Consider the following 24,748-nt stretch of genomic DNA (forward strand, 5'->3'; position numbering starts at 1 on the left):
GGACACCCTTTACGCGTCGTCCTCGTCCCGAATCTTAGGGTATTTGACACTTTTTGTGAAACCCGATGGCCGCCATATTGGATTCCAAAGTGGTATCTGATATCGATTTTTGGCATCTACGCGTCGTCCCTGTTCCGAAAATAACCATATTGTAGGGTATTTGACACTTTTTCTGAAACCCCATGGCCACCATATTGGAGTCCAACATAGAATCGGATATCGATTTTCTGCAGCCACGCGTTGTCTCCGTTCCGAAAATACCCATATCTTAGGGTATTTGACACGTTTTATGAAACTTGATGGTTACCATCTTGGATTCCAAAATGGCGTCGAATATCGATTGTCGGCATCCCCGTTCCGAGAATACCCATATTGTAGAATAGTTGATACTTTCTGAATCCTGATGGCCGCCATATTGAATTCCAAAATAACGTCGAATATCGATTTTCGGCACCTTCGCGTCGTCCCCGTTCCGAAAATCACCGTATTGTAGGGTATTTGAGACTTTCCCTGACCCCGATGGCTGCCATCTTGGACTCCAGAATGGCCTCGTTAATTTAATTTTCGTTTAATTCAAAATAATATATTATTACTACATATATTCCGGATACCATCCCTATCGGCAACCGATATTGTGTGGATACTATCGGGATTCTATATTTTGATGCCTGCGTCGTCAGGTCGTGACAAGTTGAATGAGCCCCGAATTGAATCGAAAGTGGAAAAAAACGAAGGAAGCAGTTTTCGAGTCATTCATTGCGTCAATTGAAACAAGTCTTTGCTTCCAATGAAATGAACTGAAGCACTTGGCGAACGAAACAAGTGAGATTCCAGACATGTTTGAAAAGAGGAATGTTCATCGTGACTCGATAACAAGAAACACAGTGACATACACGAAAATGATATTGCTCGAAATGAAGCGATTCTGCAGAGAATTCATTTCCTTTGTTTCGAAAATGCAAAACCCTGGTTGCTACATTTGCAAATTCCATTGGTTTTTTTGAATTTTCTGACAAGTAAGTTGTTTTATTTTCGTCATCATACACCATTTACTAATCATATTTATATTTTTGTAGAGCGAGGAATCGACGAGTTTGATTTCCTTACCATCTCACCTGAAAGATTGGCAGAGAAAGAAATTTACAGTCAGCTTTCTGCCTGGAGAGCTTTCCAGTTGCATTACATTGGATTGACAATAAGATTTTTTGTGTAAAAAATAGCTTAAACGTGTAAATATATATAAGAAACCATCTGCATTAAGCTGGACAATCCAATAAATAAACAAATATCTATCCAGTTATTTTTATTATTACGAAAAATCATTTTAGAACACCTGACAACATTTTGGATGCCATGAAGAAATTTACTAATATTTAAGGTAAAGTGTAAAAAAATTCACTTAGAAAGTTCTATAACATCTATGTTGCTTTCTAGTGGATTGGGGAAAGATCTTTTCACTTTGAGAAATTTTCACATGAAAATAAAGTGAAATTTACTTCAAAAGCTTCTACTATCTATTACAGTTTTATGTGGATTGAAATTAAAACTTTCGAACCGATCTACATATGAAAAACGTAAAATTTACGTGAAAAACTAGATGGAAAAAATCTATATATGTTTTCATGTAACATCTAAGTGAAAAATTTTCTGAGTGTAGGCCCTTTTCAAATGTTACGCGAGATATGCCTTGTTCTTTATCAGAGTTACTCTGAGTAACTCTCAGCTAAAGAGACACTCGCATTAAAGTCGTTTTCCCCCTTGACCCAGTGTGCGGCAGATGATGGTGGAATGCCAAAGAAAGTACGCGAGTTCATCCGAACGCCGTCCTCAGAAAAACGATCTTATTTTGATGCGTTTTCTGGGCAATATTTATGTGCACCCAGCTGAAACGACTTGAAACTTGTAAACAACGTCAAATAGTGTCAAAATATAACCAAAATATGTGCGTTTCCCCTTGTGATTTCATTCGATTTCTTATGAAGCTTGCTTCGAGCCTCACTTTGACTTATCGAATTTCGAGTGAAGAAGGAGGATTTGCTCAAAATTTTAAATGACAATGGTACATATTCGCATAATCAGGCTTATCGAATTTGTAGGAACTGAAAGATTAAATTGTGATTCACCGCCTTTCCAGGAATCACATCACAATGTTAACGCATTTTATCGAATATCGATAACACGAGTCCAGTGACGTCGAGTTTTGAAGTCGTCGATTGATAACAAATCCACGGGTCCATTCACCACACCAGTACCATTACCACCACCACCGTCCACGGCAAATTCAAGATTATGCGCAGATATCAGCCGTTCACTGTTCACATAGCCATTTCGCAATCTGAAATCAAACTGTTCGGTTTGTTAGTCAGATTCTGCTGAAAGGAAACAAGATCATGGATCCCTCCGTAAACCTCCGGCAAGAGCAACTGGTGGACCTGGTGGACGCAAAATCAACCCTTAGTGGGTCCGGTAGTGATGAAGCAGATGCAGCTGGATTTAACGAATCGAAACCGGTCGAGACCCTGCCTGTTGGGCCGATTCCGAAACGGAAGGGATCCGTGTTTCTAAACACACCTACTGCTCCGAACGCTAAGCTGTACTCTATGAACGGAGCGAAACGTGGCAAGGTGTTAATATTCGATCAGGTAACTTTCGATGATAAGAGTTATCCGAAACGAACCGGTACGGACAAAGACGTCGAAAGATTATACCATGGTTTGCCTCGACTCGGATTCCAAAAGGAGAATATTGAAGTGTACGAAGACATGAATTCGAGCGAAATCTACCGGACTGCGGTGAAACGTGAGTAGTGAATCGTTTATATGATGATCGGATTACTGTGATTGGTTTAATTTACAGTGGAAAACGACGCTGATCTGGAAAAATCCGATTGTTTAGTGGTGGTGATACTGACACACGGTGAAGAGAATGACATGTTGATGGCCAAAGATGGCCAGTATAGTTTGTACAAGTTTATTGAAAATTTCACTCCCACTACCTTGAACTCAATGGCTGGAAAACCGAAACTGTTCATAGTCCAAGCATGCCGTGGCAAAAAACTAGATCATGGTGTTCAGCTGCGAGCGAGCCAGATTCAGACGGATAGTGCCAAAGATCAGGTCGACTCGCAGACAAAGATTTTCACGTATCCGGAATTTGCCGATCTGGTCGTTGTGATGAGTTCCCATCACGGTAAGCTTTGTTTGAAAGAGAGAAAAATGATTTGAATGGTGCACCTTAATACTCTGAGAAAGTTTTAAGCTTTGTTCAGACTACAGAGTTATAAAACATGTTACAAGGGTGTTATAATAATTATCCACAAGAAAACTGTCATCAAGATAGCCTTGTAACATGTTATAACTCCATTGCGTGAAATTTCAAAGCACAAAGGCCAGCTTTCACAAAACATTCAAATCTTGATAGAGCTGGAATTAGGGCGGAACAGCTTTTGTAAACAGTGACTTCTTCCGATGATTTCTAGAAAGTCAAGGCTAGCCAACGCAAATCTACATCACCATCGGGTAGAGGAAGACTTCCCCTACCCTGATGGTTATGTTGGTTTGCGTAAGCGTGCCTTGAATTTGCTTTATTTGCTATATGAAATTGCTACTGTGCAGTTCCAAGCCAAAGAATTTTTTGCTCGACCTTCTCCGATTTGCATGATCTTATTTTAAAAAAATACCGTGTATATTTTTCCGAAAAACACTCCATTTGTTTTAACAAATTTGTCTTTGGCGTCGTTTCGATAAGAATATCTCATGTGAAAATTCATTTAAAAATTTTGAAAAAAAAATATACAAGATCCAAAATGGCCGAATTTTAGCAAAAAATTGAATGCTTGCCCATAACTCATTCAGGGAGCCAGTATAAACTGTCAAACGGGAGCCAACCATTAAGAAGCAACAACTGCAGCTACTGTTCTTATCTATCGTCAAGCATTGTACTCTCATAAAACTGATCCATAATTTTTCATATAAATTCCAAATTTTAAGCTCAAAGGCAAAAACCAACAACCTCAGTGATGAAAGTATAAAAACCAGCATAGTTTTTATGACTCTGCTGGGTTTTCATTCGCACTAAAACATGCTTTGGCGAAACATGTAGGTATGTAGACAAACAAACAAACTGGCTCAGTGCATAACAAACAAACAATGCAAAATTTCATGCAAATCGAAGAAGGTTGAGTTTAATCGTTTCGTCATTTGGCGTGGAGTGACTCTACTCCGTGTAGGAATTTCCTTATACACGGCCAACCAGAGCAACTCAGCGACTGAATTCAATTGACTCAGCGCGTTTTCTTTCCATACAAAATTTACTCATATTTTGGAAAAACCGGCAGTTACTCATAAGCTATCAGTAATTGCAGGCTTTTTGCAAATATGAGTAAATTTTGTTTGGAAAGAAAATGCTCTGAGTCAATTGAATTCAGTCACTGATTTGTTCTGGTTGGTCATGCAGCATAAATCAAGCTTAACTTTTCAGGTCACTACTCATTCCGGAACGAACAAGGAAGCTGGTTGATTCAGGAACTGTGCACTGTAATCGAAAGCTGTGATCTGGAAACGGATTCTATTTATGACATTCTGACGGAAACGAATAATGCCGTATCCAAGCGGATCAGCAATTCCGACGGAGAGTTGGATAAGAAGAAACAGATTCCTAGCTTCTACTCCACCCTGACTAAGAAGCTGTACTTCAGACCATCAAAGTAAATGCAGCGACGTTTGATAAGATGCTTGATTCTTCTGTGGATAGCAAAGGCGAAATAAAGTTTGACACCTCGCGTTCGATCAGACAGTGGAAATGGATCATATCATTCGATCACTTTGAAATTACGTTTTCAACCGAAAAAAATAAAATTATAATAAAACGACTAAATTACAATGATTTTTACTGTTGAATTTCGAGTAAATTAATATTTATTGCTAAATTATTGTACGGGAGAAAAAACAGATTTGTTGGAGAAAAATTATTTTTTTTTTATTGTTAAAATAAGAACCCCCCTTTTTCACTGTAAATTTCTGAAATACCATGATTTTCATTGTTGTGAACCATGAATTTCGTTGTGATTTTATGGTAATGGACAAAAATGACAGTAGATATCATGGTTACAATGACAATGAAAATCATGGATCATGTATTTTGGATTTTTTTACGAGCAACCATTTGCTCTTTACTATAGTTCACTATGATGTCTTGGTGTACTATGTATCGGACAGAACGTTCCAGGTATCTCTAAATGGCATCATATCGGATGCTTTCAACATCATTGGGCCCATCCTGTTCAATCTATTCACCTCCAATATTCCGGCTCTCCTGATGGTCCTGATGGTGGATCGCTGTCTCTGTTCGCAGACGACACATCCATCGTCTACAAGGGTATGGTCATCGGAGCTCTGACTACCAAACTCCAGAGAGGCTTGGATGTCCTGTCTGAGTATTTCAACAGCTGGAAGATCGATATCAACGTGGCGAAGACCCAGGTCATAATTTTTCCACACTCAAAATCTCCCAGACTTTTTCCGTCTGAGAATAACAAAATCTGCACAGTGGCACAGTGGTGGAATGGTTCAAAGAGGTAGTCTACGTCGGGCTGACTCTAGACAGTGGGCTGCTTTTCAGGGAGCACATTCACAAAACGAAACCCAAGTGCAACGTCTTGATAAGATCATTGTATCCACTTATGTTCCTGAAAAATGATCTTGCTGTCTAGTAATCGAGTACGGTATGCCAATCTGGGGCGAGTTGCGCCAAATGCCATCCCCTTAAACTCCAAAGGATCCAGACCAAGATCCTTAGGATGATCCTAAACAGTCCTCCATGGACACGAAATTCTGAGGTTCACCGTCTGGCTGTCTGATTTCAGATCATCAGATCATCAGATCATACGCGATCTAGCACGTTAGGTTAAGTTGTTATACTCTTAGTTAGGTAGGTTATCACATGTTTTCAATTAAAACGAAACACACCCTGTAACCGATGGTTCCATAATGTGGGCTTGTGACTCTATCACAAGTGCACTCATAATCGACTGTATAACAGTGTTGTAGAATGTCCTAAATCCAACTCTGCTGTTGGTCGCTCACTTTCCCATACCTTTCCATTCGCCTGCGGTACCACTCACTCTCATCAAACTGGTTGACAGCAGGCGCTCTGCCGAAAAGGTTGTCCATATATGGGGTAAGGGGAGAGACAACGACGGGTGAAATAAATATGTAAATACAGCAACATTTCGGGTCTGCTCGTATTTCGTGGTTTTTTGCGGATTATTGCTTGGCATGCTAGCAGGAGTCAGGTTAATTCTGTTTCAACCGCACTCGGGAACAGAATCAGTGCGCGACGTGCTAATTTTCCCAAAGGTTCGCTGAAAGGGCGAGGTAAAAATGTGTAGTGTGGTTTTTTTTAAATAGTGTGTTTTGTTTAATTACAGGTCTAGGGCTAGTAAAAAGAAAAGTTAGTAGTGTCAGTCGTGTTTAAAAATTTCGTTAGTAAAAGTGGTTAGTAGTGCTAGCTGTAAAATTAGAACTGAAAATAATGTGTTATATTGTTCTTTAATGTTAGGGTAGTTCGACCAATTGTCACCCCAAACTGACGGTTGACTGTTACCGTGCAGATAATTCTAAAAGAAAAGGTAAATTTATGTACATTTATTGTAAATTTGTGAAAAAAATTATGTATTGTATGAGTAATTATGTGGTTGGTTTGGTTTTGAAAGGGGCAGGCTAATTAAATGTGTATGGCGAGGTGCTAATAAGCGTGGTTAGGTCCACAAAGGGCCTTTTTCTTTTCTTTGGCAGCATTTGTCCTGGAGCGAGCGCCATTGTGTTCGAGGTCAAAGGACAAGCCCGGCATTATTAGCGAAGCCATTTTGCAAAGGCCACGTTGCAGCGGTAAGTCCATTGTGACACGCGTTCGGGATTGGTCCTCCAGCTGGGTTCAGGAGAACCAGCTTGGAGCAGTGCAGCAGTCGCTACCGCGGGTTCTAACGAGCCAATATCGTCCCGCTTCTTTCTCTTCCGCCACCCTCTATGCTGTTTTGGTTGCCACCGCTCCGCGAACTGCATGCACCGGGCGAGTTATCACGCAATCGCCACGCAGTCACCAGAATTAGACCAATTAGTGATTCGCCAGAATAACCACCACCCGCTTCATCACCGCCACCATCGCCCCATCGCCACCACCACCGCCACTGCCGAGAAACCCCGAAAACGAAGCCAAACCGCAAGTAAAATGTGACGTCACAATGTTAAAAACTATGTATCGTAAAATCTAGAATATAATGCTATTGTACATGTAATTTTCTTAGTCCAGAACTTTTCATACTAGTTGAAAATCTCACTACCATTTCTTTTGTGTATCGTTCTCCGGACTCGAAAGGAGTCTTCATGCCTCCCTCCCTTTGTGGTTTATTCAGTAGGAAATTGACTCTGTGGCTTTTGAGCATAGAAAACCATAAGTGAATCATTCATGTTGTCTTTCCCCTTTGCCCTGTTTATGGACAATACCCTATCGTCGTGAGTTACTACTGACAGCATAGATTGAAGAGTGAGAGTGGTATACCGTATTCCTTCCTTCCGACCCTGTTGATAACTTTTTCCACTTTGTAGCTGAGGGGTTTACAAATTGGCGCCCAACATAAAAATAATTTCATTGATTTTTCAGGAATTTCGGTTACAGTATCTCTCCTCTCCCGACCGAGGGAGGTAAAAACAGTAAAAACTGTTTCATTATTTTGCCTTCTCCAAACGACAAGTGCAAGTGATTATTATTAGTATTTAGCATGCATTTAGTAATTCTCGGTTATTAGAATTTTGCATGCAGTTCAGTTAATTATAATTTCGAATTCTTTTTGTAGCATTTAAGCACCCCTTACGGGTTCTCATATTCCATTGATTTGTTTTGTTGCTGTTCATTCATTTGTTTTGTTTATATTTTGACGCTAGCGAGAATCTAACAGAATCGATGTTGTTTTGCAGATCTGAGAAGTTTTCGAGATTGTTGGAGTTGTTCCGGATGTAACGAGTGGGCCCTAGAATATATAAGGCTGCGTTGAAAACCGTCCTGGAGTCCGATTAAATCAAATCGCGACTGAGAAGGGTGAGTACAGTTGGATATAAGAGTGAGTCTGGACAGGGCACAGACGTTGATCTAGCCACGATTCGAACACTCGTTACTTCCTGAAGGCTCCAACCACCCGATAGATTCACAGTTATGGATTCTGAAATGCAGATAAAATACCGGACCCTTTTGGTTCACCATCTAGAAAAGGAAGAGGTTGAATTCGAACTAGAGGTTAGAGCAGTTCAATTCGAGAAAGATGAAAGTTTATCGGTAATCAGAAGACGTTTGAGGGAAAAGTTGAAGAGAGAAAGAGGCGATCCGGAAGAAGTTGATTTTGCAATCTGTGAAACTCGTACGGTTGATGGAGAAATTAGGTTGATCGATGGAAAGATTAAGGAAATTCGAGATTATTTGGAAAACAAAGGAAGGAGTTCGAAGGCATTAGGGATGCATTAGGGACACGATTAGTGCATTATTTTGCTCGATGTTCTGCCATTCAAAGTGCCGCCGAAGAAGATAATGATCTAGAAGATCTGGACAGGCTACTAGGTACTATTCGTCGGTGGTATAGCACATTCTTCACTATGTTTTCTCCGATTGATTCGATTCGCAAGGAAGTGATGCTGCAGATTACAAATTCCCTGACCCAGTTACAGTTAGGTCTACCAGTTCCTTCGAATGTACAGCGTGTGTCACAGGAGACACAGACAGATGATACCGACGGGGAATCACGGGTTGCAGAAGGATCAAAGCCGTCAAATTCAGGTGCTAATCAATCGCGTCGTCTACTCCGGTCAACTTTGGAACAACCAACTTCAGATTCGTATGTTCCACCCAGTATTGCAAAACCGTCCGGAGCAAGAACAGTTCGCCAGAAGTCTAAGGAGCGTATTCTGAATAGGTTTGATCTATCGAGTAAGAATTCAAATCCAAATAATAAAGTTGTTGATTCCGATTCAGTGTCTGAGTCGTCATTGTCCGCATCTCCACCGAGGAGATCAAAACATAGGTCCCGTGGCCCAAATACGCGGCGAACAAAACCAGTGTCGGACTGGAATTTACGCCGTTATGACGGTAGGGACGGAGGTCAAGGTTTGATGCGATTCATTAAGGAAGTGGAATTTTATGCGAAATCGGAAAACGTCTCCGATAAGGAATTGTTTCGTTCAGCGATCCATCTTTTCTCAGGCATAGCCAAAGTTTGGTTTATGCAAGGGGTGGAGAATGAGGATTTTACGTCTTGGCAAGAGTTGGTGGCCGAGATGAAAAAGGAATTTTTGAGCCCAGACCACGACCACGTGAGCGAGTTTAGAACTGTTGACAGGAAACAAAGATCTAAAGAAAAGTTTCAGGATTTCTTCTTTGACATTCAAAAAATTTTCAACTCATTAACGAAACCAATTTCAGAAAAAAAGAAATTTGAGATCGTGTTTAGAAATTTGAGAGCGGATTACAAAGGGCATGTAGTAGCTGCTCAAATTGACAATCTTGCAGATCTGAAACCTTTTGGTCGCAAACTGGATGCCACTTTTTGGTATAAGTATGAGACCCGTAACCAAGATGAACAACCTTCTAGGAATCGTTCCCAAGTTAATGAATTGAGATCATATATGAATTCGAAACCAAACAGAGATGGAGAAAAGCCGGCAAAATCTCGATCGGATCAGAAAGCAGCGGATAAACCAAATAGGGAAAAAGGAGACAGAAAGCCGGCACGCGATCAGCAGTCTGGAGATGATGAGAACGGTAAAAAGTCTGTGTCTGATGGGTTGAAGGTTTTACTGGATACGTACATTCCGCCCAAGCCCGGCATGTGTTATAACTGTCGCCTTCCAGGTCATCACCAATCTGAGTGCGAGCGCCCCAAGCATAAATTCTGCTACAAGTGTGGTTTCCACAACGTGGAGACTAAATCTTGCCCTTTCTGTGCAAAAAACGCTTAAGTTCCCGTCTGGAGGGGCAGACGGCAGCTGAGTACGATAAGAAAACCCCTAGTAATCCCGATCGTAGTCTTCTTTCATTAGGTTTGCGGCAAGTTGGTAACGACGAATATATGCACTCCTCCAATATAGAAATTAGCGAGCATTTTCTAAAAATCGCGGACGATGATAGACCCTTTGTAAAAGTAGAAATCCTGGATGTTCCACTGATTGGATTGCTGGATAGCGGTGCGAATCGCAGCATTTTAGGTTATGGTTCAAGTTTTCTACTCAAAACGTGCCATTTGCGTCTACAACCCGTCCACAACGATATCGCTACGGCCAGTGGGCAAAAGTTGGAAGTTTCAGGATGCGTAGATCTGCCAGTTACGTTCAATGGCGTAACAAAGATTCTGTCAGCTCTAGTTATTCCATCTGTAAAACGCAAACTGATCTTAGGATCAGACTTTTGGCAGTCGTTTGGAATCATGCCGACAATTGCGGCCACCGATTTTCCCAGTTCCGTAGAAGAGCTACGAGAACATACGGTGGAATCCTCTTTAACAGAAGAGCAGATGGAAAAACTAGAAGAAGTGAAGAAGTTGTTCAAACCCGCAGTAGAAGGTCGTCTAGAGTCAACGGCGATGATTAGCCATCGAATCGAGCTGTCGGACGAAGCGAAGAAGCTTCCCCCGGTGCGCATAAACCCATTTCCAACCTCACCCGCTAGGCAAGAGAAGATAAATCAGGAACTAGACAGTATGTTGAAGTGTGGGATTATTGAACGGTCATACAGTGATTGGTCACTCCGCCTTGTCCCAGTGGACAAGCCAGATGGTTCAGCCCGCTTATGTCTAGATGCCCGGAAGCTCAACGAGCGAACTGTTCGGGACTCTTACCCTCTCCCACACGCCGATAGAATCTTGAGTCGCTTAGGTCCGAGTTGTTACATCTCCACGATAGATTTGTCGAAAGCTTTTCTGCAGGTTCCGTTGCATCCACGTTCTCGGAAGTACACCGCGTTTTCGGTGTTAGGGAGAGGGCTGTTCCAGTTCACTCGGATGCCCTTCGGTCTAGTGAACAGCCCGGCAACCTTGTCGAGATTGATGGATCGGGTCCTCGGCGGGAGTGAGCTGGAACCAAACGTGTTTGTTTATCTCGATGACATCATCGTGATAAACAACACGTTTGAGGAGCACCTGGACAGGCTCAAGGAGTTGGCATCTAGACTCAGAGCCGCTAATCTGTCCATCAACTTACAGAAGTCAAAATTTTGTGTGTCGGAAGTCCCGTACTTGGGATATATTTTGAGTAAGAACGGACTTCGCCCAAATCCGGATCGGGTCGAAGCCATTTTCAATTTCGAACGTCCAAAGTCGCTGCGAGCATTGCGGAGATTTCTGGGTATGTGCAACTACTATCGGCGGTTTATAGCCACCTTTAGTGAGATTGTACGCCCATTAACTGATCTGCTCAAAGATCAACCGAAAGTCGTGAAGTGGAACGAGTCCGCTGAAGCGTCGTTTGTCAAAATTAAGGAGTTGTTGATCAGCGCTCCCATATTGACGAACCCCGACTTTTCCAAGCCGTTTTCTATCCACTGTGACGCTAGCGATTCCGCCATTGCCGGAGTTCTGACCCAGACGTACGATGACATCGACAAGCCGGTCGCCTACTTTTCGCAAAAATTAGGTGCCACACAGCAGCGATATGCCGCCACCGAGAAGGAGGCCTTAGCAGTCCTGAGGTCATTGGAAAAATTCAGGTGTTATATCGAAGGTTCGAGGTTCACGGTAATCACCGACGCGTCTGCTTTGACGTACATCCTTCGGAGCAGCTGGAAAACATCCTCTCGATTATGTCGATGGAGCCTCGAATTGCAAAAACACGATATGGAAATTCACCATCGCAAAGGAGTCGATAACATCGTGCCTGACGCTCTGTCCAGGGCCGTAGAAGAGGTCAGTGCAGCATCGGCCAAGTCCGATTGGTACAACTACATGACGCAGAAGGTTATCGAGGAGCCGGAGAACTTCAAGGATTTTCGAGTGGAGAATGGGATTTTGAAGAAGTTTGTCTCGAGCCCGGAGAACATTGACTACCGTTTTGAGTGGAAGATTTGCGTACCGTTCGCTTTGAGAGAGAAGGTTTTGTTTGAGGAACATGATGAGGCAGTACACATGGGCTACGAGAAGACGCTGGCGAAGGTCCGTAGGAAGTACTACTGGCCCCATATGGCGAAGGAAATCAAGGCTTACGTGCAAAAGTGCAGGATCTGCCAAGAAAGCAAACCGAGTAATCAGTCCCAACATCCTGTGATGGGGCAACAGAGGGTTACTACGAAGCCTTTTCAGATCATTGCCCTTGATTTCATTCAATCGCTTCCTAGAAGTAAGACCGGCCATTGCCATCTACTCGTAGTGATGGACCTTTTCTCGAAATACTGTTGGTTGTTTCCGCTTCGCAAGATTTCCACCACCCAGGTCAACAAGATCTTAGAGGATAACCTGTTTCGACGATACGCCGTGCCAGAATGCTTGATATCGGACAATGCTTCCACGTTCCTATCGAAGGAATTCAAATCCCTCCTCGAAAAGTTCCGCATCCAACATTGAGCTAACTCGCGACACCATTGTCAGGCAAACCCCGTCGAAAGGTTAAATAGGACCATAAATGCGTGCATTCGTACCTACGTCCGATCAGACCAAACTCTCTGGGATACTCGGATATCGGAAGTCGAACACATATTGAACACAACTCCTCATAGCTCAACTGGATTCTCCCCCTATAGGATCATATTTGGTCATGAAGTAGTAGGAAGGGGTGATGAACATAGAGTCGATAGGGATGAGACGGTAATTTCGGATGAAAAAAGACTAGAAAACAAATCTAAGGTTGATAAGTTTATTCGCGATCTCGTAGTCAAAAATTTACAGAAGCAATACTCGAAAAATTCACAATATTACAACTTACGTCGGAAAAAGCCCGCACCAGTATATCAAGTCGGTCAGAGAGTCCTCAAAAGAAGCTTCAAACAGTCCTCCGCCGTAGACAAATTCAGCGCGAAACTCGCACCGTGTTACAATCCATGTACCGTAAAAGCCAGGATCGGTACAAGCTTGTATGAGTTGGTTGACGATTCTGGAAAACACCTCGGAATCTTCTCCTCCGCCGATTTGAAGCCCGCCACCTGAAACGAAAAAAAGATAGAATGATTACCAGATAGTTCCGCTAGATTTTGTCAATGGGATATTGACGTAAAATAAAAACAGGATACTTAGCTCGCTAATCCAACTTTTCTTCCTGGAGCTGCAGACCAGGGAGAGAGACTGAAAGTAAACAAAACAAAAGTTAGGAAAAGAGAATTGAATAGTAGATGCGCATACGGATAGAAAGCGCGTCAATAATGATTTGTTAAAAGTACTTACCGGAAGAATAAATCCATTTGATCCTCGGAATATTGGTCCATGATGAATTCCCGCAAACCGACCGAATGGCAACAAAACCGATCAATGAAAATTTAACTGGAATTCTCATCGTTTAGAGCTCGAACGAGATAAATTTTCCGCGAACCGACTCGAGTTAGGGAAGAGATAAACAATGACTGACAGCTGATAATCACTGGATCACTCACGCACTGGAACGATTTGATAGTTTAAGAAAAGAGAGTAAACATCGGTTTATTTGCTCTTCCAGAGAGGAAGAGAAAGCATAGATGCGATGTAAACAATACCGTAAAGATAGTTTTTGTTTCTTACCCAAGGTAAAAAGATAGAAAAAGTAGGTTTTTATTGGTAATTCATTCAAGGAAAATGATGCATGTATCATTTTCAGGCGGTCGGAGGGGTATTGTAACCGATGGTTCCATAATGTGGGCTTGTGACTCTATCACAAGTGCACTCATAATCGACTGTATAACAGTGTTGTAGAATGTCCTAAATCCAACTCTGCTGTTGGTCGCTCACTTTCCCATACCTTTCCATTCGCCTGCGGTACCACTCACTCTCATCAAACTGGTTGACAGCAGGCGCTCTGCCGAAAAGGTTGTCCATATATAAGGTAAGGGGAGAGACAACGACGGGTGAAATAAATATGTAAATACAGCAACATTTCGGGTCTGCTCGTATTTCGTGGTTTTTTGCGGATTATTGCTTGGCATGCTAGCAGGAGTCAGGTTAATTCTGTTTCAACCGCACTCGGGAACAGAATCAGTGCGCGACGTGCTAATTTTCCCAAAGGTTCGCTGAAAGGGCGAGGTAAAAATGTGTAGTGTGGTTTTTTTTAAATAGTGTGTTTTGTTTAATTACAGGTCTAGGGCTAGTAAAAAGAAAAGTTAGTAGTGTCAGTCGTGTTTAAAAATTTCGTTAGTAAAAGTGGTTAGTAGTGCTAGCTGTAAAATTAGAACTGAAAATAATGTGTTATATTGTTCTTTAATGTTAGGGTAGTTCGACCAATTGTCACCCCAAACTGACGGTTGACTGTTACCGTGCAGATAATTCTAAAAGAAAAGGTAAATTTATGTACATTTATTGTAAATTTGTGAAAAAAATTATGTATTGTATGAGTAATTATGTGGTTGGTTTGGTTTTGAAAGGGGCAGGCTAATTAAATGTGTATGGCGAGGTGCTAATAAGCGTGGTTAGGTCCACAAAGGGCCTTTTTCTTTTCTTTGGCAGCATTTGTCCTGGAGCGAGCGCCATTGTGTTCGAGGTCAAAGGACAAGCCCGGCATTATTAGCGAAGCCATTTTGCAAAGGCCACGTTGCAGCGGTAAGTCCATTGTGACACGCGTTCGGGATTGGTCCTCCAGCTGGGTTCAGGAGAACCAGCTTGGAGCAGTGCAGCAGTCGCTACCGCGGGTTCTAACGAGCCAATATCGTCCCGCTTCTTTCTCTTCCGCCACCCTCTATGCTGTTTTGGTTGCCACCGCTCCGCGAACTGCATGCACCGGGCGAGTTATCACGCAATCGCCACGCAGTCACCAGAATTAGACCAATTAGTGATTCGCCAGAATAACCACCACCCGCTTCATCACCGCCACCATCGCCCCATCGCCACCACCACCGCCACTGCCGAGAAACCCCGAAAACGAAGCCAAACCGCAAGTAAAATGTGACGTCACAATGTTAAAAACTATGTATCGTAAAATCTAGAATATAATGCTATTGTACATGTAATTTTCTTAGTCCAGAACTTTTCATACTAGTTGAAAATCTCACTACCATTTCTTTTGTGTATCGTTCTCCGGACTCGAAAGGAGTCTTCATGCCTCCCTCCCTTTGTGGTTTATTCAGTAGGAAATTGACTCTGTGGCTTTTGAGCATAGAAAACCATAAGTGAATCATTCATGTTGTCTTTCCCCTTTGCCCTGTTTATGGACAATACCCTATCGTCGTGAGTTACTACTGACAGCATAGATTGAAGAGTGAGAGTGGTATACCGTATTCCTTCCTTCCGACCCTGTTGATAACTTTTTCCACTGAGTAGCTGAGGGGTTTACAACCCTCAAGGAGTATTCTGTGAACTAGAAGAAAAACGCAAATATTAAATTAGAATATCTAATTAAACACAGTTGAAGAGCCAGCGCCAGGTAGGCTAATCAATTGAAATGTTAAACCAATATACAATCATAATCAACTGAAATAAACGTAATTCGGCCTACTCCTACTAAACATAGGGGAATTTACGTATTCTCGGCAACCTAAGCAGCGACCTTCTTTCTATAGCCTTTTTCTCTATGGAACGCACACATATGCAGTATTGGTTTGTTTACAATCTTTTGCTGCCAGCTGCTCTAACAATTTCAGTCGAAAGAATTGTCAAAAACTGTTTTGAAACGCTTTTACAAAGCTCCAATCTTCTCTAGTGAGAGCGAGTATTGTCGGCAACCAGTTTTTCTTCGGCAACCGTTCCATTTGAACTGCATGTAAATCTGCTGTTCTATTATCGGCAACTCGAAATCAACTACAATTTGTAGTGCGTGTGTTTCATTTCAAGAAAACCCTGCTAGATTGCTTTTTCTCAGTGGTAAAAATATAGTCAAATTGAAGCTGAAAGCATAAAGAATCGTTTGCATGCATTCAGCGAAGTGTTTTCGTAAGAAAATCCAGTGAAAATAGTGTTTCAATTTGGGTTGCCGAAAATAGTCTGTCATGCCGAAGCCGTCATTTCCCCTACATAGAATCAAGTGAAGTTTGTTACAAACAAAGAACAGTGAATTATCAGCTCCGTAAAGCTAACGCGATTGAGTTGTAAGGCGAACTAGATAAAAAAAAAACGTAATTTTACTGCTACTACTAAATTTAAATCCAGTAGAATTATATTTTCAGTAATGACTAAACAAATCTCATTGTGGCTACCTCCAAATCGCGTTTTTCCAAGTTACCGCCATACGAAGTTTTTTTTTTTTTTTTGAGCACGTCAGGTCGATTTCTAGCTCTTGCAGTGAAAAGCAAAACGACATGCTTGCTTTTTTGAAAAGCAAAACAAAGGTTAAAAAAACTACAAGGGACAGCCTTATGGGGTTGTACGCAATAGTGACGTGGTCTTATACAATAAATCTTATTTGCTAACTGCAGCAGGAGCTTGTGTTTTGTGTAGGAATAGAAATTTGAGCGGGGTTCTCACTGTGTATACTCTTTAGTATGACGCGCAAGATGAGAAGATGGCCCATAGTGACTCACGAAGAGCTACTGATTCCGATCAATAGCGGTTCGGCTTCTTGCTCCTTCTATGGGTGCTCATGTGGGCTGCAGCTCGCTGCTTGCAGGCAGCCTTTCGTTGTGTACTGGAGAACACCACCACTCAATTGATCTCATCACAATAAATTTTATTGTTTTTTTATCGTGCAAAACTTTGATTTCATAAAACATGTTGTAAACCTATTGTGGTGAGTATTTGATTATTTGACCAATACAATACACGGTAAGAAAAAAGTACCCAACGGCCAGTTCACTTTTACCTTCTTTTGACTAGTTTGTCTCCTTTTCTCCTTCTTATGTTGTCAAAAACGGAGGAGCAAAACCACCCAACAGGGGTAGTAAAGTGTGGGAGCCCAACGTTGAGTATAATCATATTTACCTACTATTGGGTAAAACTAACTTACTTTTGGTTAAAAAGCCAGTGGAAAATTCCATACGAACTGCACACAAGTAAATGAAAATTACTTTGACCCGCTTTACCTACTTTTGGGTTCCTGCACTATAGTGCCGAGATGAGTGAAAAGAACTTAATTTGGGGTACTTTTTTCTAACCGTGTAGAATTACAATATGATTAATTGTCAACAATAGAATCTTTTGTATTTTATTGTAATTTTATGGTCGGCCTTCTTTGAACATCGATGCATTGCGGTCATCGAGGCTTAAGCTAAGACGTGCTGTCAAAGTGACAACATCGGTGATCCTTGTGTTGTATTTATTACATCTATTTGCGTTTTATTTTTCGTGAAAAATGAGTCCTTATCAACCGGCTCGCAATGAATTGTTCGGAGTATGGAAGAAGAAACTACACTCAAAAAATTCCACACGTCATCATCATGTGTCTCACACTTAATTTTGCGCATATTGTGAAACACATCCATTTCATGTGTGAATTTTGTGCTATGAACCATGCCCGAACACTATGGATTTGAATTGTGACACACTTGGATTCTATGTGCCTCATATGGTGATATCAATAGCTTTGCACATCATAGTTCAATATTCTACAATATTCTACTTTATCGACTTCTACTTTACCGACACTAAAAATGAATCGACAAATATATAAACAAAACTACCAGAGGCCAGATCTGTCACATATCTTTTTAATGGATCTGATTTGGGATTCGATCATTGACTGTTGGGGTGAGCTGCTGCCGGAGTCTTCGTTCGATCTCACTGTGCCACGGTTGTCATCATATATGCGGCGGGTTGATAGGATAAAGTCACAACTCTTGCTTTCGATGTTTACCTTTCTGACCAAGCAATTCACATCGTATTGAAGTGCAAAACACTTTAAATCCATCTGTTTTGAACAGTAGTGTGATTCAATGTGCTATACACTTGAATATATAGTGAATGATTTTCAACATTTCAAAGTTTGAAACACCAGAAATTAACGTGTATAACACATTGAACCAAGGTGAAATACACTTAAAGTAAATGTGATTGTGCATTTAAAAAATCAAGTGTTCAAACACTTCGATCAAACGTGTGCAATTTTTTGAGTGTAGGTAAATCTCGTGAAATCAAAATGCATCATTTTCGGGATCACGTGCTTTAAAAATCGGTTGGAATTTCGAAAGACAACTGCAGAAAATTGAGAAGAGCTATTGCCAGTTTTTATGCAGAGCTAGGGACCAGTTTTTCTAAAAATGTCACACGAGACAGTCCAAGGACGGCAAAAAAATAATCGTTCGCCGGGCTGAATACGCAAAACGAGAGACGAAGAGTAAAAGTTCTGAGAAGCTCGGGAACAAGCGAGGAATTGGCTTACGCGGCGGAAATGAATGCACGGGCAGATGGATATGAGGACGCGGCAAAACTTGTGCATGAAGTATTACAAACATCCCCTTCTCGAGCAAGAAAAATTCGACAGGTTTGGAAATTGCACAACGTTTCTCAAAGTGAGCGATCTATGACTGAAGACGAAGGTTTGTCCTTATTCCTTGACGGGGGACTTGTCCAAGGATCAATGGACGTTGTTGCGTAATACGACAAAGCAATGTAATGTTTCGCAGATTTATCCCACATATAAGAGGTTGATCAAAGCTCGCGAAAGTTGTCTCCCAGTGTCTGAGATATCAGCTGAAACTCAACTTCAGTCGTTAATGGACCACACTACTACCAAACGAATTTTATCGCTCGATTTTCCGGATATCAGTGAAGACCTGGAACTACTTTCAAAATGGGGATTCGATGGATTATCATTTTCATGTGAAGATTCCGATGACAGCTCTGTTTTCATAACAATTACGAGTTTGAATTAATCCTAGCAAAATTCTATGGATGAATGAGAGGTCATCATCTACAAGGTTATGTAGACAGTCCGCATCGTGCTCTCTTGCCGTGCGGATCTATTTGCTTTTTGCTTAAGGAAGTGTTACTGCTACCTAAAGCTGCAACAAATTTAAACAGCACTTTTCAGTGCTCAACCTGTAAAAATTGTGTTTGGACCCTACCCGAGGTAATCCTTCTTGGATATCGATTTGGAAAATTCCTCTTCGATCCTTCAGATTCTTATAGTAATCTGCTTGGAACTCGATTTGGATAAAACATTTACTGCCGCCATGGCGCCTAAACTCAAAAGAAAGGGGCAAACTTTTGATCCCCCTTCCGATGAAATTAATTTGAGTCGTCAATTTGATTTGCTCACGGATGATGAGAATGATCCATCATCCAAGAAAAATTCTAGTAAACTTTCCCGGCTTAATGCCAAGAAGGAAAAGATTCCCCCTATTGTGATAACCACTACCGATTTCCATGCTCTTCGCATGGAACTTTTGAATTTCGTGAAAGTTAAGTTTTCACTACAAATTGGACGTCGGGGTGAATGCCGTGTATTGGCTGAAACCTTGGACGGATTTAAATGTCTTCTCAAGTATCTTACTGAGAAGAAGCACAATTTTTTTACTTACGACACCAAAACTGAACGTGTGTTCAAGGTTGTCATGAAAGGACTGCCCAGTGGTGAATCCCTGGATCAGATCAAAGATGAACTGGCAAAATTACTTGGAGTTGTGCCACTCCAAGTAATCAAAATGAAAATGAAATCCCGTCCTGGCGATTCGCGCAACGGGATTTCTAATGATTTTTATTTAGTTCACTTCAAGTCTAGTGAACTAAACAACCTTAAGGCCTTAGAAAAAGCTAGCCTTATGCTCCATGTCCGAGTGAAGTGGGAACACTTCAGGAAGACTGGAGGAAATTTCCAAAACCTCACTCAGTGCCGTAAGTGCCAGGGATGGGGTCACGGAACTAAAAATGGCTACATGCCAGCTAAATGCATGAATTGTGGTGATTCCTCTCACGCAAAGGACGACTGTCCTGTGAAGGAAGATCCTAAGAAATTTAAATGTTCAAATTGTGGTGAAAACCACAAATCCAATTTTTGGGAATGTAAGACTCGCAAAGCGATCCTACAATCTCGTTCTAACCGACAGGTAGGAAACGCTCCACGTTTCCGACCAGGTACAAATTCCTCTGCTGTTAACAACGGTCAGCGAGGAACAAATTCTACATTCGTACCCGTAGGTACAAATATCACCCCTGCTTCAAATGTTTCATCTGTACCTACGCCCCTCGCTGCTAACAATGTTCAGCGAGTTAATGGAGCTACCTATGCTGCTATTGCAGCGGGTGGAAATCAAAATACTAACCAACGTTCTAACGGAAATTTTGGCAATTTTGACCTAGGAAGCATTACTGCCCCTAAAATGGAATTTTTACAGAAATCATTAATTGACATGATTTCTGATATGCTTAAATCTAACTTCATGTTTGATGCTATTCAAACTGGAGTAAAATTTGCTAATAATATTGTCATGACTTTAAAATTCAGTAATGGATTTTAAAGCTTTAAAATTTTTTTAATTGGAATGCTCGATCTCTTAAAGATAATGAAGACGAGCTATTTAACTTTTTGAGAGTTCATAACGTGCATATTGCCGTTATAACTGAAACGTTTCTTAAACCTGACCATAAGGTTAAGAAGGACTCAAATTATTTAATTTATAGAAATGATCGTCTTGATGGACCCTGTGGTGGCGTTGCCATCATTGTTCATAGACGAATCAAACATGAAATTCTTTCTTCATTTGAAACCAAATTTTTTGAAACTTTGGGAGTTTCTGTTGAAGCAAAATTTGGACAACTTACGTTTATAGCTGCCTATCTGTCATTCCAATGCGTAGGCCAGCAAAAAAATTTTCTCAAGGGTGACCTCCAGAAACTTACCCGTCATAGGTCTAAATTCTTCATTATTGGTGATTTTAATGCAAAACACCGCTCATGGAATAATGCTCAAAGCAATTCCAATGGTAATATTCTGTTTGATGATTGTTCTGCAGGTTATTACACTATTCAATATTCAAACAGTCCAACATGCTTTTCTTCTGCAAGAAATCCCTCAACTATTGATTTGGTCTTAACTGATTCATGTCAACTTTGTAGCCAATTGGTTACCCATGCTGACTTCGGTTCTGATCACCTTCCAGTAACTTTTGAAATATCCCAAGAAATAATTTCTAATCTCAACAGCTCTACTTTCAATTACCATAGAGCTGATTGGGAGCAATATCGAACATTTATGGAATATAACTACGATCCAAACATTCCTTTGCAAACCAAAGATGAAATTAATTATGCTCTTGAATCTCTGACTACTTCTATAGTTGCAGCAAGAGCTGCCTCAGTACCAAAATGCGAGGTTAAATTCGATTCAATTATAATAGACGATGATCTTCAGCTCTTGATCCGTCTTAAAAATGTCCGTAGGAGACAATATCAAAGAACACGCGATCCTGCCATGAAAGTTATCTGGCGGGATTTGCAAAAACAAATTAAAAAGCGATTCTCTGCCCTGAGGAACAAAACTTTTGAAAATAATGTTTCTAAATTAGACCCGAGTTCCAAACTCTTTTGGAAACTCACAAAATTTTTGAAAAAACCTCAAAAGCCAATTCCAGCGCTTAAAGAAGGTGGTAAAATTTTAATCACAAATTTGAAAAAAAAAGCTCAGAAACTTGCTAAGTAATTCGAGAGTTCCCATAATTTCAGTTTGGGTCTTACTAGTCCTATTGAGAATCAGGTTGCTCGGGATTTTCTGAATATTTTCTCTCGGGAAAATATTTTTGATGATTCCTGGGGGACTGATTTGGACGAAGTAAGGTCTATAACTAAAAAGTTTCAAAATATGAAAGCTCCAGGTGATGATGGAATTTTCTATATCCTCATCAAAAAACTCCCAGAGAGTACCTTGTCTTTCTTGGTAAAATTATTTAACAGATGTTTCCATTTGGCATACTTTCCTGATAAATGGAAAAATGTTAAAGTGGTTCTTATTTTGAAGCCGGATAAAAATCCAGCTGAAGCTTCTAGCTACCGCCCAATAAGTTTGCTTTCTTCAATAAGTAAAAAAGATAATTTTAAATAGAATGATGCTTCACATCAATACGAACTCAATTTTTGCAGATGAGCAGTTTGGATTTCGCCATGGGCATTCAACTACTCATCAACTCTTAGAAGTTACCAATTTAATTCGTTCAAACAAATCCGAAGGCCACTCAACTGGAGTTGCTCTTCTAGACATAGAAAAAGCATTCGACAGTGTTTGGCATGAAGGTTTGATTGCTAAATTGAAAAAGTTTAATTTTCCACTTTATATTATGAAATTAGTTCAAAATTATTTAACTGACAGAACTCTGCAGGTAAATTATCAAAATTCCAAATCTAATCGACTACCTGTTAAAACAGGAGTTCCTCAGGGTAGCCGGCTTGTGCACTTCGGGGTGAGAAGGCAGTCTCGCTTACCATTACACCACCGGCGCCGGCTATTGGTGCGTTTTGTGGGCAATATTTATGTGCACCCAGCTGAATACGATTTGAAACTTGTAAACAACGTCAAATAGTGTCAAAATATGATCAAAATATGTGCGTTTCCCCTTGTGATTTCATTCGATTTCAAATGAGCCGGCGCCGGTGGTGTAGTGGTAAGCGTGACTGCTTTCTAACACCCCAATGGGTCTGGGTTCAATCCCAGCCGAGGTCGGTGGGATTTTTCTGAGGCATAAAAATCTCTGGTCACGTCTTCCTTCGGAAGGGAAGTAAAGCCGTTGGTCCCGGCCCATGTGTGTTGTGAATGGGTGCGATATCCTACGCAGGTGTGGAAAGCTGCCTTCCTGCACATTCGATTGCCGTCAATGGATGGCAATCGATGTCCGTCGGTGATTGGCACTAGATTGCGGAGCAGAGACCAACGTTAAATAAAGGAATGAAGAAGAAGAAGAAGAAGAAGAAGAAGAAGAAGAAGAAGATTTCAAATGAAGCTTTCGACGCTTGCTTCGAGCCTCAAGGCCGGCACACAATAGATACGTTTTCAGCTTTATTGACAGTTAGCCCATGCATTATCTGTAGAAAAACCTGAAAACGTATCTATTGTGCGCCGGCCTTCACTTTGGATTTGCTCCCATTTATAAATCACAGTCGTATTCGCATAATCAGGCTTATCGAATTTTTAGGAACTGAAAGATTAAATTGTAATTCACCGCCTCAGGAATCACATCAAATTGTTTTCGCTTTTTATCGAATATCGATAACACGAGTCCAGTGACGTCGAGTTTTGAAGTCGTCGATTGATAACAAATCCACGGGTCCATTCACCACACCAGTACCATTACCACCACCACCGTCCACGGCAAATTCAAGATTATGCGCAGATATCAGCCGTTCACTGTTCACATAACCATTTCGTTTGTCAGCAGCGTTGCCAGTATTCCAGATTTATCTGGATTTTCCAGATTTTTAATCGTCTTGCCAGATACAAAGACAGACCACGTATATTTCCAGATTTTTTAAATATGTTCCAGATTTTCCCAGATTTTTTAAACATGTTGCTTTAAAAATATCACTGAAATTAATTTACTCCCTAATAAAAATATAAAAAGCCAAACTTGCTACTTTAATAATTAAAGGCCATCACGTTGAATATTATTGGAATTTTAAGGTAATTCTGAAAATAGTTCACAGTTAAATGTGAGGCGAATTCTTTGTGAAATCAAAGGAGAATTTCAAGCTACTTCCGAGTAGAATTACAACCATCTTTGTGGGCTTCGGGGTCGTGTGGCGTCACCCATAATTTAGGCGTATTGTGAGTGCCACGAAGTGACGGTTCGATTCCCGCTCCAGCCGGTGCAAATTTTGGCAACCTGAAAATTTCCCTACTGGTCTAATGGATGTGGAGTGTTGTCCGTTGTCTAGTGTTAAATATTTAGTCTGTACATCCTCTGGTTGTCTTGTCAAATCTGATGACAATTGCATGGAGATTTTGTCAATAAAGGAAATACAATCCGTAAGAGAAATCATAGAAAATTCTTATGATGATACTTAAGAAGTATGCTGATACGAATCGCGAGAATAATTTCAATGAAATTTTAAGCGCAATTTCTGGGAGACTTTCAAAACCATTTTGGCAAAGTACTTGCGTACTTAGGTAATACTGAAAAGGATTTCAAAACAATTCTGACATTACCTACAAAGCAGTTTAAAGTTTAAAGGGAGTTATCGGATAAGTCTGACAGTGTGACGGTCATTCTGCAGATTGTACCAAGGAAATTGTTAAGAATATTTTAAGAATTTCATAGAGGAAAATGGATACAAAAATGAGCCAATTCTTGGTAATTATTACCAATTTGAGGGAGTTGTGGGATTGGAGAGTGATTTATAAGAGATTACAAGAGGTAATGCTAAGAACTCTTAGAATGCTAATGGAAAAGTTTAGATATTTTCATGATTATTTTAGGGGAATATAGAAAAAATGTGGTGGAATTCTAGGATGATTCGAATTGAACTAAAAAAAGGCGAAGATATCCTTGAAGACTTCCAAGATGATATCATGATCTTTCAAGAATTAAACTGTAAATCTAATCAACCTCAGAGTAATATTAGAATTATTTAGAACTAATAAAATATTTTAACTCTGGTACTGCATTGAACAGTAAGGACTACATCGACTATTAGTTCAAAAAATCCATCTCATCAAATTTCCTTGATTCTTTGCTTCTCATTCTTTTTAAA

The 24,748-nt window shown here is 40.7% G+C and overlaps 2 protein-coding genes across 2 annotated transcripts in view; both read left to right on the plus strand.

Moving 5' to 3' along the window:
* Window positions 1–24,748, plus strand: part of LOC135707912 (uncharacterized) — a 123,321-nt gene that overhangs the window by 71,091 nt on the left and 27,482 nt on the right. The gene's annotated exons all lie outside the window — the stretch shown is intronic.
* LOC135707904 (caspase-1-like) lies at window positions 2,136–4,905 on the plus strand. Its single transcript, XM_065229814.1, has 3 exons — window positions 2,136–2,799; window positions 2,857–3,189; window positions 4,480–4,905. The coding sequence occupies exons 1-3, from the start codon at window positions 2,391–2,393 to the stop codon at window positions 4,707–4,709; spliced, it is 972 nt and encodes a 323-aa protein (XP_065085886.1). The 5' UTR covers window positions 2,136–2,390; the 3' UTR covers window positions 4,710–4,905.

Source organism: Ochlerotatus camptorhynchus, unplaced genomic scaffold (genome assembly GCF_037179485.1).
Source record: "Ochlerotatus camptorhynchus isolate MF236.1 unplaced genomic scaffold, CSIRO-AGI_Acam_v1.1 ptg000323l, whole genome shotgun sequence".
NCBI lineage: Eukaryota > Metazoa > Arthropoda > Insecta > Diptera > Culicidae > Ochlerotatus > Ochlerotatus camptorhynchus.

Excerpts from the sequence above, each read along its gene's own strand:
- LOC135707904 (XM_065229814.1), top strand. The coding sequence starts at position 2,391 with ATGGATCCCTCCGTAAACCTCCGGCAAGAGCAACTGGTGGACCTGGTG. Across the intron at positions 2,800-2,856 it reads CTACCGGACTGCGGTGAAAC|TGGAAAACGACGCTGATCTG; the intron begins GTGAGTAGTGAA and ends TTTAATTTACAG. Across the intron at positions 3,190-4,479 it reads TGTGATGAGTTCCCATCACG|GTCACTACTCATTCCGGAAC; the intron begins GTAAGCTTTGTT and ends TTAACTTTTCAG.